The sequence below is a fragment of the Oikopleura dioica genome, chromosome PAR, assembly GCF_907165135.1.
Source record: "Oikopleura dioica chromosome PAR, OKI2018_I68_1.0, whole genome shotgun sequence".
In the NCBI taxonomy this organism is placed as follows: domain Eukaryota; kingdom Metazoa; phylum Chordata; class Appendicularia; order Copelata; family Oikopleuridae; genus Oikopleura; species Oikopleura dioica.
The window spans coordinates 1,758,464-1,772,071 of record NC_137293.1 but is presented as its reverse complement, the minus strand read 5'-3'; the positions used below and the strand labels follow the sequence as shown (position 1 = coordinate 1,772,071).

At 41.1% G+C, this 13,608-nt stretch overlaps 3 protein-coding genes across 3 annotated transcripts; all 3 read left to right on the top strand.

The window, feature by feature from the left end:
- Nucleotides 1-14: 14 nt before the first annotated feature.
- On the top strand, nt 15-1,191 carry LOC145702271 (glucan endo-1,3-beta-glucosidase-like). The gene is made up of 3 exons (XM_081779489.1): nt 15-149; nt 190-453; nt 497-1,191. The coding sequence occupies exons 1-3, from the start codon at nt 15-17 to the stop codon at nt 1,151-1,153; spliced, it is 1,056 nt and encodes a 351-aa protein (XP_081635615.1). The 3' UTR covers nt 1,154-1,191.
- A 5,932-nt stretch (nt 1,192-7,123) lies between these two features.
- Nucleotides 7,124-10,621, top strand: LOC145703565 (uncharacterized). The gene is made up of 9 exons (XM_081780941.1): nt 7,124-7,288; nt 7,329-8,543; nt 8,635-9,419; nt 9,533-9,635; nt 9,680-9,892; nt 9,936-10,045; nt 10,092-10,228; nt 10,274-10,412; nt 10,454-10,621. Exons 1-9 carry the CDS (start codon nt 7,262-7,264, stop codon nt 10,554-10,556), a joined length of 2,832 nt encoding a protein of 943 aa, XP_081637067.1. The 5' UTR covers nt 7,124-7,261; the 3' UTR covers nt 10,557-10,621.
- A 146-nt stretch (nt 10,622-10,767) lies between these two features.
- LOC145703508 (potassium channel subfamily K member 2-like) lies at nt 10,768-12,689 on the top strand. The gene is made up of 8 exons (XM_081780870.1): nt 10,768-11,016; nt 11,266-11,424; nt 11,465-11,682; nt 11,725-11,813; nt 11,892-11,987; nt 12,037-12,114; nt 12,188-12,269; nt 12,473-12,689. Exons 1-8 carry the CDS (start codon nt 10,821-10,823, stop codon nt 12,677-12,679), a joined length of 1,125 nt encoding a protein of 374 aa, XP_081636996.1. The 5' UTR covers nt 10,768-10,820; the 3' UTR covers nt 12,680-12,689.
- Nucleotides 12,690-13,608: the final 919 nt, after the last annotated feature.

Genomic DNA, 13,608 nt, shown 5'->3' with positions numbered 1-13,608 from the left:
ATTTTTCGAGAAAAATGAAGCTTTTAGCGGCTCTTTCTGCCTGCGCCCTTGGCCAATTCGCCGACGATCCTTATTTGGTCGAGGAATTTAATGATTTGAACAACTGGATCATTGATGTCGTGCCCAATTCCCATAACAATGAGTACCAGGTAAAACTTCTTTATATAGACGCAGCTTGTTTTATTTCAGTATTACACCGATCGATCAAGAAACGTTCGAGTCGAAAACGGCCACCTCATCCTTACCCCATTGAGAGAGCAATACGGTCACCGAGACTACACTTCTGGAAAAGTTCACTCCAAGTTTTACCAAAAATACGGAAAGATCGAAGTTCGAGCCAAAGTTCCTGGAGGCCGAGGGATCTGGCCCGCAATCTGGATGATGCCTCAATTTGATGTCTACGGTGGCTGGCCAGCAAGTGGAGAAATCGATATTTGGGAAGGTCGAGGACAGGTAAAATCAACCTCTCAAATTGTTTGCGAGAAAAATTTTCTAGAACCCGCATGATGTCGAGTCCACTATCCATTACGGTGCGATCCCCTGCTGCGACAACCACCGATACGAAGGAAGCGGTCCTCAGTACCAGCCAGAAGACATCACTGATTCCTACAACACCTACTCTCTGGAATGGACACCAACCAACATCCAAATGAAGTTCAACGGTCGACTCGTCCACGCTGTCGACATCGATCGAATCATGCAAGCTCCATTCTACAAGGAGCCAAGACAACCCTTCGATCAAGAATTCTACCTCATCTTGAACGTCGCCGTCGGTGGCAACTTCCTCGATGGCCCTGATCCATGGGACGAGTGGTATTACCCACGAGCTGAGATGTGGGTCGATTCGGTCAAACTATACGAGTACACTGGAGGCGAGAACCCTCTTCCTCAGGTCAAATGCGTCGCCAACCCTGACTCCTCGGAGCAAGAACTTTGCGGCTCTGCCAAGTGGGCCTGCTACGAGCAGAACTACGCCCCAAACATGCACCCCGCCTGCACTGCTGAGTGGCAAGACTGCTGCTACAACTACGGCAAATGCTCCAAAGACAAGGTCGTCGATCTCTGCACCGAGGTCTTTGAACAATACGACTCCCAGCTCCGAGATAACTACAGCTGCGACTTCAATGGAAATGCTTACAGAGTTTACTACTAAGCTAATTTTACTGACATTCTTTTTGAATAAAGATTCTATTCGGAATATTTGAGAATTTTGCTTTTGAAAATGTACCAATTCCAAAAGCAATAAACGGGCAGACACAGAAAGCGTTTTTCAGACGGATTTTTGCCGATTATTCGAATCATCCGTGACGTAAAAATATTGTTTTACCATTATTTTTCGGGCCGGTTTAATTATTTTAGCCCTGAATGGTTTTTTTTCAGAGATATTGATGTCATTCGACCGTCTTCTAGACCAGCGAAGGTGGACTTCAAGCTGGCAAGACGCTGGAAATGATTGATTTGCGCATCTCCGAGACAATATGCTAACATCAACATGCTTCCGACATCGTCGTCTAGGATTTCCAGATGAACGACATTTGGTTAATCATCTTCCGATTCTGAATCGTAGTTTTCTATCTTCTTTCTTGGTCAGCATCCGGTATTCAACCAAGGCTCAAAAACTTCTTATCCGCTTACTCCACAACTGAAAACGGAAATGAATGTAAAAGTTAGTCTCCTGAAAAGATGAGGAGAATAGAAATCGACTTCACAAAATTTTTTGGGATGCGTAACCATGTACTCGCGGTCTTAACCGGATAAGAACGGATATTCTCTTCTCGTAGCCGTGAAAGCTCAATTTTACCTTGAAGGAGAACTTTAGAATCTCAAATTCGATACTCTTTCAGACTCACGATACAAAAATAACGTCAATCAGTAAAAAGTTGCTTTTTATTTCCGCAGTCATTCCGTCAGTGCCGCGTTACTATCCCGTCAGTAAGCAGATGCGTACTAGGATGTGAAGTCGTGGAATCTAGCTTTTCTTCAGCGACTCTTAATGGGCTCTTATCCTCCGGGAAGGCGTTCAATGTCATTTTCTATCTCAAAATCGATTGTACTTCCGCTGTGTGCCGTTTCGCTTCGCCTAAGAGCTCGTTTTGCTTCAGATATTGAATTGAAATTTTGATTATGAATTAATTTACTCGCGATGATCGAGTGTCACAAAAGAATTCCTAAATAATTCCCGACGAAATTAAATTTATTCAGAACACATGTTCGCAAAATTGTTGACTGCAAGACACAATTACCGAATATGGAAAAGCAACCATTCTATATTAAGTAAATTTGAGACTCGTCAAAAACGGGAAAGGGAGAAACATGAGCATTTTTAGACATTGGAACAATCATAGCAGAATCCGAAAGAATACTTGACAGTTAGACTTGAACAAGAGAATCGCTTTAGTGTTACAGAATCAGAGTGTGCAAGTCTGAAAAAAATATTCTTTTACGTCAATCATGAGTTCCGGACATCTGTAAGACCAGCATGCTGCATTTTATTCATTATTTGGGAGCTTGTTTTGATTGCATAAGTTTGGGGTTGGAAACTGAATATCCTCGACATCGAATAATCAAAGGACAGTTTTTTGTCTCTGTCTGATAGATAGGGGAAATCAGTGATTTCAAATCACTAATATTTTGACTTTTTTCTGGGCTTAGCGGGGTGGGCATATAATACAGTTTTAGAAAGCCCAGGAGCTGGGGATCATTTTGATCTACTAAGCCAAGAAAAAAGTCGAATTTTTTCTGATCTCCCCTACTGATAGATAATCATGAAAATATGTTTATACGTCATTTATCGTACAGAATCTGTCCTGAAAGGAATAATTTGATTTATGCTGAATAAATTATACCTCTTGTGTCATCAACAATTGCAAATTGTCGAATTGCGTATGGATTCGCGTCTTTAAGATCTATATCTTGAAGATATAATCTTAATCATATAGATTATATGTACTCGGACACGCGCATTTTTTTCATGAAAAATCAAAATTCGGAGACTTAAAATTACCATAAATCGAGACCATGATCACATCATTGTGAATTTGTCATTTCCGAAATTGGATATTTGAAGAGCATCATCATTCTTCCTCAATTTTCCGGTTCCTTCGAGCGGCAATTTTTCCATCTCTCAGCACAAGATGGCACACGTGCCTGTGGGCGAATAAAAACGACGCTGCGCATCACGTTTTTACTCTCATTTCTAGAGAAAAAAATAGAAATGCAACTCTTTCTTTCACTCTGTTTCTTTGCTCTCGCCTCCGGGCAAACCGACTTTTGTCACCCCCGACGATGCGAAGTTTGCAAATTCATCATGATGGCAAATTGGGAGATTTCTGTTTTCCAAGACAAAGGGAAATACATGAAAAATTGCAAAAAGATCGCCTCTTGCTGCGCAAAAAAATCGCAATTCGGCCGTATGGAAATGGAAAACCAGGGCAGCAACATTAACTACCTCGCTGTTGGCATCTTTGGCAGCTTGTTTGGCTTCGCCGTCGCTGGAGCAGCCGTCCTTATGGTCAAATACCTCATTGACAAGCACAGGGACAATTCAAATTTCAACCAAATGCGGAGACAATCCAGAGCTAGGTCGATTTCTACTGACGCGCTTGAAAAACGTCGACTGACCTTGACACTGAGCAATGCCTCCGCGCCGCAGCTGACAAGAACATTGAGTGGCGACTCTTGTGGATATCTCACTCCCTTCCAGGGAATTGATACAAGCCGACGAGGAAGTGCGAGGAGACAATCAAGCCTTTCTTTCATCCGTGAATAACTGTTCTACTTTTCCTTTCAAATAAAGATATTTTCTTTCGATATTATTGATTTTAGCTACTGAGATTTTTTTAATGAGATGATTGCAGGAACTAGCTAAAATATGCTGTTCTGTGGTTAAGCCGTGTTCCTTTTGCGATTATCGCACACCTTTCAGCCATCTAGGGGTCCAAGACTTACACACAGTGCAAGAGGATGATCCAGCGAACTCATGCATCGAATGAAGAATCAACAACGGGACCCCTTATTTTCATCGTTGTTGTGTAACTACTGGTGTGATCCCATTTTTTTCGAGGAATAGAGCCGCAATAACTCTTCTCCGGAGAGCTTATTGAACCGATATGTAGAAGACTAGGGACTCTATAGATGCAAAGGATAGATTCGTACAAAGATGAGGCGTTCCTGGTTTGCTTAGCAATAGGAAGAATTTCAGCAGCTTCAAAGAGAAAGAGTCTGAGGAAAAAAATGACAAAACTAAGTCCTCAGCTCAGTTCACAGGCTTTCCAGGTGCGAAGTTTTGACCCCGACACAAAGTGGAGTGTGCCAGATTTGCGCCTGAAATAATACCATGTTAATATTACCCACGAGTCGTTGATATAAATCCGCTTAGAATATTAATAAATGTTAATTTTTTATCTCTTTTTCTGTAATATTGTCGAACCAGAACGTTGCTACGAAACGTTACATAAACTTTCCTCATCAAAACCAAATTGCTGCTTTATAACAATTTGCATTTTTACCAATTCTAATGGATGATTTTCCGGCAAATTCTCCTTGCTCATTTCCGCCCTCGTCTGGCAACAAACCACAATATAAGCTTGCCAATTTTATTCGTAAAAATTACTCCTGAAAGATGTCAATTTTCCGTTTTTTCATCATTTTCCATTTTTCTCTCGCTCTTGAATCGCATGAAATTTGCCAAGAAAACATCTGCCGAGCTTGTGCCCTAATCACAGGCTACCACCATTTCTGCATGAAAGTCAAGGAGTCAAAATGCTGCGACAGCTACAACGCCAAAGCCGAATTGAACTCAACCGAGCCGAAAAAGGACCAACTTTTTGAAGACAAGATGGAATTTACGAACAAAGATGTCATTATCATCCTTCTCGGAGTCATTCTTTTCGTGTTTTTGGTCGTCAAACTTGAAAAAATGATCAAAAAACTGTTGAAAAATCGATCCTGGAAGAAGATGAAATTCGAAAACATTGAAATCCACATCTGAAAAACAAAAAAAAATCGAATAAAACAACAAAAAATATTTCTTTATTGGCAAAAAAATAAAATTAGAAAAAGGAAAAAGCTAATTTTTTCAATGGAAGAATGATTTTTTGACGCCATAGTTGTTGCATTAGCTTTTTGATTCTTCTTGAACGGATTTCTTGGCATCAGTTGAACCCAGGTAAAGTCGCTTTGAGACCAATCAAAATCGCTCTCCTCGTTGTCTTCAAGAATCGTCCAGAACATGAAGCAAGTTTTGGTGACATCGACGGAAAATGCCTCCTGATCTCGTGGCAAAGATCTGATCAAAATAGCGAAAATCCAATGATCATCCGTCAACTTGAAATCAACCTTTTTCCATACTTTCGAATTGTTAATTTGATCGAGGACGCTTTTATCAGTGAGGTGGAAGTGCTGAATGTTGTCGTTGGAAGGGATTTTTAGAAGTTCGGAGTCGAGAAACTTTTCATCTGAACTTAGGCCAAGGTAGAAATTGGAGGCTTCTGAGGAAAGTTTGGCGGCGATAAGGAGCTTCGTCTGGTTGCCTCGTTGTTTCCAGCGAATGTGGTAGTTTGTTGTTGTAGGAACTAATAAAAATAATTGAATTCGCTCTAGCGATTTATTCTGATAGGGATGTCAGGTGGGTAGGCTTCATCTCCCCAAGAGCTTCATTTCCCCAGAGCTTCATCTCCCCAAGAGCTTCATTTGCCCAGGCTGGGGAAACGAAGCTCTTGGGGAGATGAAGCTCTTGGGCTAATGAAGCTCTTATTCGACTTTTTAAATATTTCAGAAAAAAAATCAAGTTTATTTTGAGAAATATTAATCCTTTTCAACGGATTCGTTGCAATAATAGAATAAAATCAATCTTCTTTTCTCGAACATCAAAACTTATCCAAAATATTTTATCAAAACTGTTTCTATTGAATAAGTCTTCTAGACACTGGATAGTTACCGGTTTAAACTTCGCATATTACCGTTTACTTCTTATCTTTATTTATTTATCATTATTTATTAAAAAATCCTAATTTTCGACCACCACCCCCTTAAGCTCGATTATTGTGCGATAATTATTTAGGAACGACGTTTCATAAAGAAGGAAAACGTTATTATGATGGCTAAGAAAGACATTTTTCTTTTATGAACACATATTTTAGACTTTCAAATTTAACGAAAAAAATAAGTTTTGCTGCACAGCCCTGCTCAGCCATTGACCACTAAGTACAATTCGCCCACGCAATTAAAAGCTTCATTTCCCCAGAGCTTCATCTCCCCAAGAGCTTTATCTGCCCAGGCTGGGGAAATGAAGCTCTTGGGGAGATGAAGCTCTGGGGAAATGAAGCTCTTCAGGAAATGAAGCCTACCCATGTCAGGTCTCTCTCGAAAAGTGTTCCTCAGGTTCTGAGTCTCAGGATTTAAAAGAGCACGAAAATGAATTAAAGAAAACAACGATTCAAAATCGTATCCAAAATGCTGAATAAGCTCTTGTTATCTTCAGTTTATGGCTATAATAATTATGTTCGATTTAAGTTACCTGAGTATGGAAAATCTAGAGATGCTTGAACAAGATCAAAGTTTTTCTGACTCCTTACTATCTCTAAAAATATAATTTGATAGACCAAGGAAAGCATTTCGCTTTAACTTTCAAGAGCTAGAACTGCTGAGCGCGGAAATTTTCAAACAGCGTTTCTGGCATCTGCGCGCACGTGATATGTTCCTTCGCGGTTTTCTCAAGAATTTTGATCGCAAATTACAAAATGTCCTCTTTTGGTTCACTTTATTCGATATTCTGAGTTTAATTTATTCCTTCTATCCGTTAAATAATGGATTTGAAGGAACGCGAATTTTCGATAGGAATCAGCAGTCTTCCTTGATTTCAGTTGCTTAATCCAAATCGCCTTTTATTCTAACAAGCCAATAACTAGACGTCAAAATGTCTGATAATCTTGAAAAGAACTAAAAGAAGCAAATTATCATGATCTTTACCTGAACTCAGAACAATGTTTAGTTTTAACCTCACGACTATTTGACGACCATTAGCGCTACGCAAAGTCGAAACCACCGAACTAATTTACTGACGCGAATGAAACTTTAAAAGTGAAAATGTATCGAATTTCTTCTCAAAGAGAAAGAGATGAAAAATCTCCTACTAACCGTCTTTCTCTCCGGGTCCTGGGGAGCTAGGACTACGGTCTTATGGAGCTCTATAAAGGGAAGGTACAATAGTAACAGTGAAGTCACTGTACCAGCGGGAGAAGAATGGATTCTTGATGAAAATATGGATGTCGGCACTCTTACTATTCAGGTGATTAATTGAAAAAGAAACTTTTATTGAAATTTTTCAGGGAAAATTTTCATGGCACATTGCTCGACGAAATCTTGAGCTTCGATCATTTTACGTCCTCGTTGATCGCGCTGGATCCTTTAATCTCGGTTCGGAAAACGAGCCGATGGAGCTCGATGCAACCATTTTCATCAAAACTCCTTCAAACTGGGACCCACGCAAATCAGAAGGCTGGGATAACTTCCCTTATCACCCGAAAATTGGGTCGCGTTTCTTCGCTGGCGTTGGTGGATCAAGCGTTGAAATTTACGGCAGAACCTTGGAGAGAACCTGGACTTTGCTTTCCAAGGACCAAGGAAAGTGGGATAATCACTTGTCGCTCAAGCACAGTGCCGAATCCATGGGATGGAGAGTTGGTGATAAAATAGCGATTGCGACGACCAATCGTGGCTCTTCAACCGAGCACAGGATAATCGGAATCGACGAGAATGGTATCACGATCGACCCGCAAACAGAACATAATCACATGGGAGGAATCAAAGATGTATTCGGTGTACCGGTCGAAAAAGCAGCCGAAGTCATCAATCTCAGCCGAAATGTCAAAATCACTGGCGATACGGACAAATTCCATTCCATCAAGCAGGGTTGGCACACTGGAGCATTCTGGGAGGACGATGATCTTCCAACCACTCACGTCATAAAATTTGCTGAGCTGGATCATTGCGGTCAGAATGACGTTCTTGGGCGATACTGTTTCCACTTTCACCTTGTTGGCAAATGTCCTGGTTGCGTTTACGAGGGAAACTCTGTCTACAACTCTGTCCAGGCCGCTTTTACTATCCACGGGTCGCATGAAACTAGACTTCATCGAAATGTGCTCTGGAATCCGAAATCAGTCGGGATCTACACAGAAGATGGAAACGAAATGAACAACACAATTAGCGAAAACGTCATCATCTGCGAAAATATTCTCAAATGCGGTTGGGCTCAGGGAAACAAATGGCAGGAGCAAAATGGGCTCAAAGAAGGAGGAATCTATTTCCAAGGCATGACGAATGATTTGATTGGAAATCGAGTGGCCGGAATGGAACATGGCTTTTGGTCGCCCGGCTCTGGAAACGGAAGAGGATTTGCGACGGGGAAAACATGCAATACTCATCAACCATTTGGGCGATTCGAGGATAACGTCTGGCATGATAATCAGCGATTCGGAATCTATTTGGACAATCAATATTCTAGAGACCTCCAACGAGACGATCAAGCTCATGTTTTGAAGGTATGAATATTTAACGTAATGAGTCATGAGTCATGACTATTTTATTTTCTATGATAGAACGTCATTGCTCTAGAAATTCTTCTTTTTTTAGACAAATTATGGATTGGAAAGCTGCAACGCATTCGTCAGACCCGACGGGAAAGACAACGGCTTCGTGAGCGTCATCAAAAACGACTTTAACTACCACAACATGTTTGTCGGAGGATATTCCGTCGGTGACATCGAGTTCGACGGCCTCAAGTCTGTGAACAATATCAACAATGGCTACTGGAAGCGATCAAAGAATTTTGTCGAAAAAGGCCGTTATCATGTCAAGAACTCATTTTTCCTCGCCGATCCAAATGATAATATTGGTAGCGCAACGACCCTCTTCCCCGGAGGCTCATTTACGTTCAAAATGAAGGATACAAAATACGCCGGCTGGGGAAGCCTCCAAGTCCCGCAGCACTGTGGAATTTACTTTCACAACCCTCATAATAATTTTGGTAGCACTTGTGCAGTCCAATACTTGTTCGAAAACGTCGATTTTTCGGAGCTCAGCGGTAATTATTTCCACTTTGGCCCTAGCGATGGCAATCCAATGTCCCCCACTTTCATCGCCAGCGACAACAGTATTGATGGACACAAACAAGTCATCAGCGGCAGATTGAATGGATTCCTCAAAGTTCCCAATTGCTCCGGACCGGTGAAGAAATATGGCGACGGAATTGTCTGCGAGGGGCAGAATATCCGAAGAATGGTAATTTTCAGCCCGAACATGGGTGATACAATAAAAATAACTGGGCCTGGGTATGATGTCTCACCGAATTGGGATCATCCAGTTGGAGGGACAAATGCGGGGCACATTTGGTATGATAAGACTCACGGAGGCTCAGGAATGAATCACAAGAATATTTTATCCATTCATTTTTACGCAAATTAAGATCATTTTTTTCGACAGTTCACGTCTCTTCTTTTTGAAAAATACAAAAATTTGATTTGTCAAAAGGCTGGGTTGATCATAAATACACAAATGGATATGGAATGCATGTTGTGCTCGGTGAAACGTACAGAATCTCTTCGTTGAAATGGAAAGACGATATCTTCTTCCAGGTAGGAGCGGAAATTCAGACCGTTTTAAATAAATCTGATTAAAGCTTTCCGATCCAGACCTCGCAGATGCGCTCGGAAACGATGATGAGTATGTAAATCTTGAGCTGGAACTGGAGGGATTTGTAGAATCATGCCGCCTTTCCGTTCGCGAATCGCGAGATTGGCATGATGCTGATGGGGTGGCAGCGGATGCTGAGATTTCTGAATGCTCCCAAGCTTTCCGAACACTCGGCGAGCTCGTCACGGGAACCCAAAAAGTGTGATTTTATTTTGCTGTTTTTTGGGTAGATTCTTGTTCAGACGACAACAACGACGAAAGCTCCGACAACACCGCCCCCGACTGGCGATTGCTCGCATTGCTGGGGCGCGGAGTGGGACGTTCGTTGCGAACATGGTGGAGTTGGATGCAAGTAATGGCTTGAACTTTAATGTCGATTATAAAGTTCTCTTTTAAAGCGCTTGTGGAGTTCGATATTGCAGATTTTGCGGCGGATCACCTCCATATGACATTGCTTGCCCGACTCAACCTCCTACTACAACTCAATCTACGACAACTCAGTCTTCCACAACTGACTCATCGACAACTCAAACAGGTAGAAATACTGGTAGCTAAACTTCTCATCGCCATTTTTTCCAAGGTTCGGGGAGCTCTTCAACAGTGATTTCCGAATCGACAACGACAATGACGACAACAACGACAAAAACAACAACCACCACAAAAGCGCAAGAATACGATTGCAATAAAGTTTGCGGAGGGAACACCTTTTACGATGAACGGTAGAAATAATAAAAATCTCAGCAACGAATCTGTTTTCTAGATGCTGGACCTCAAGCGATCCACATGGTGGTCTAGGATGCAATGCCTGTAACAAGCCGAAGTGCAGAATTTGCGGTGGATATCCTTACATTGATTGCCCCTGAGAATGCGTCTTCCATTATTTTCCCAATAAAGTTTTCAAAAGAAATAAAATAAATTGAAGATCTGAAAAATAAAAAGGGCAAAACTAAATGCAGTCGCTCGTGATTTTTTGAGAGCAGCGAGACGTAAAAACGTCTCTTTCGAATTATTCACGCGGAGGTCAAATATTTGCATGAATCGACAATTGGCACTTGAACCAGTGCTTACCAAAAAGACTCTTTTTTACAAGAACGGGAGATATTTTCAGAGAGAGAGTAAAAGAAGGTATGGGCGCTTCGTCATCCCTCAAGTTGGGAGCGAGCTTTTTTGTCAGCGTCGTGATTTTGGTGCTGATCGGCTCTTGGGTCTTGTATACTTATGAGAGACCAGCGGAGATTGAAAGATGCGAGCAGGCAACGAGGGCGTTTGATTCAGCGGCGATTTTGGGGGTCGATCTAACAGAAGAACTTGAAGAACAGACAAGTATGAGCATATATGATGCTGCATAATTATAAGTAGCCGTGTTCAATTTAATGGAGCTGATGGGTTTTAGGACATAGATTTTGCTAATGAAAAAAATTCAATTGATTCAAGAAATTTAATAGTTCAAGAGCCAAAAAGTTGGAAGCTTTATGGTTTTCTTTATTTTCTTCTTTCGATAGTTTCTAAATAGCGGTTTTGAAAAAATCGCTCTTCATGAAAAAAAAAGAAGTTTTTAATAAAGGACTCTAGAATTGTCGGACTTGACGATTATGACAAACGAGCTTTTCGAAGAAATCAAGCGGCAGGCTCAGGACGTTCACCAACCACTTTGCGAAGACAACTGGGACTACGGAACCTCACTTTTCAATACTGGAACTATCATCGCTTCTCTCGGTTTCTTTCACACAGGTTTTTTTGTCATCAGAAGACAAACAACAAGCATTTCTAGCACCGCAAACATTCGAAGGAAAACTGGTCGTTTCTTTTCTCGTTCTTTTCGGGACGCCGCTATACTTTCTATCGATTGGGTTGATCGGCAATGGAATCGCAAAGTCTCAGCTCAAGAAAATTGTGAATACCGGCCCTGCGCTGAAATATGGAGGCTTTACTCTTGGAATTTTGTTTATTCTCGCTTTGATAACTTGCGTTCCTGCTGCAATTATTCAGGTTGTGCAACATAAAATTTCATTTTTTGGAAAACGATTTGAGGTTCTTGAAGAAAAGATTGAATTCTTCGACGCTTGGTATTTTTGCGCTACAACAATCGCGACGGTTGGCTTCGGCGATATCCGTTTGAGGTACGTGCTCAAATATTGACTTCTTATCTTTACGACTATTCATAAATTCGCTGTCTTCGCTAAATGAATTCAATTCAGTGGACCAGCAGTTGCCGTCTGGCTCCTATGGATTTGGATTGGGCATATTTTGATGGCTGGAATTTTGGTCACCCTTATTTCTTCAATTATCATAAGGTAGAGCGTGAAAACAAGGGATTTCCGCATTTATTGATGTCATTTTTAGTGATTACAAGGAGCAACAGATGCGTGATCCTGAAGAACAGAAATTATTGACGCAAACTGATGGTCCAGCTACATATGGGAACGGGTCTGAAAAAAAAACATTCTACTCTTGGGGTTATTTTATGACTCAGAAATTATGACCCTCGAAAAAGTGGAATGATGTACCACCCAACCCTTGTTCCCGTCGGAACTTTGTCTCCACCACCACCTGGCTATGATCCGTCAGATTACAGAGTACGTCATTTCAAATTCTTACCACTAAAGAGTAGAGAGTTCAAATCATAAATAATGAGAATCTTCAATTCCTTCGGAAACACCCGTAACTAAATCCTGCTCTTGTGTCTAGACTCTAGACAAATGGATAACTTTGAAAATAGCAAAAGATTCTCATGGTTACTGATTAAATCTTCATTCATACTTCTCATCCTTGACTTCAGGCGCTTTCAACGATCCAAGTCCGGGAAGTGCGAAAAGAGCGAATTCCAGATAGCGATCCTCAAGTCGACCTTGGTTCAAGCCGAAGTACTCTTAGTGGCCATTCACCTTCGGAAAGAAGCTCAAATGCGAGTGAAGCATCTCATCCTCTTGAAGAAACTGCCTCTAGCCCTGTGAAAAAGGCTGAAAATATATCGGAGACTGAATAAATTAACAGAAATTTCCACCGAATTGTCTCAAACTGATACTTAAAAAAAGGACAAAATTGACGTCATAGAAACTTCGTAAAAAAACGCGCAAATATCATCTGACTTTCGCACAAATCATCACCACGATCTAACCCGGACCCTTTTCCTCCTCTTCTGGTGGGACTGACGCGCGCAAGAGGTGTTTCCGGCGAGTAATCCTCGCTAGCGCTCGCGAGTTTTTTCCGACCAGTGCACTTTTATCTTCCTTTAAAAACGACCATGAAAATTCGAAAGGCATCAAATCTTGGTCAATCAAGCATTCATATATAAAAAAATGAATTTCTTCTTCATTTTCTTCGCCCTCTTCACCATCGTCCAAAGCTGGTCAATCTTTCAAGAACTCGACTCTTTCGAGTCCAATCAACAGTTCCTCCGTTCCTACCGAAAATTGGCTGCTCGGCAAAGAATCATTAATCGACTCTTCTAACTTTTGATGCTTTCGATAGTCTTTTGAATAGCTCTTGCATAAAATAATTGTGTGAAAAACTCTTGAAAACGAAACCAAAAAAATATAATAAAATAGAAAAACGGAAAAAATGTTCCTTTCTTTTTCAATTTATCTTTATTTCAAGCAACATAAATATACAGTGAGCACCATCCAGAGCCCATCCAAGGCTTCATCCAGAGCCTTCTCCTGACCCAAGAGCATCAAGCCCAGCTAATGACTCTGCTGAAAATAGCTCTTCATTTTTTTTCAAGAAGAACAAACCTGAGTCCACATTTTCGTATCGCAAAACCAGCCATAAAACAAGCAGAAAAAGCGCAACCAAGCCAGCGAAACTGATTCCAACGATGGCTAAAGACAATTTCAATTGACCTTCTTTCAATCAAATTTTGATATTTTTGACAATTTTGACTTACAAATGATTTTCGATAAATCGGCCCTGTCA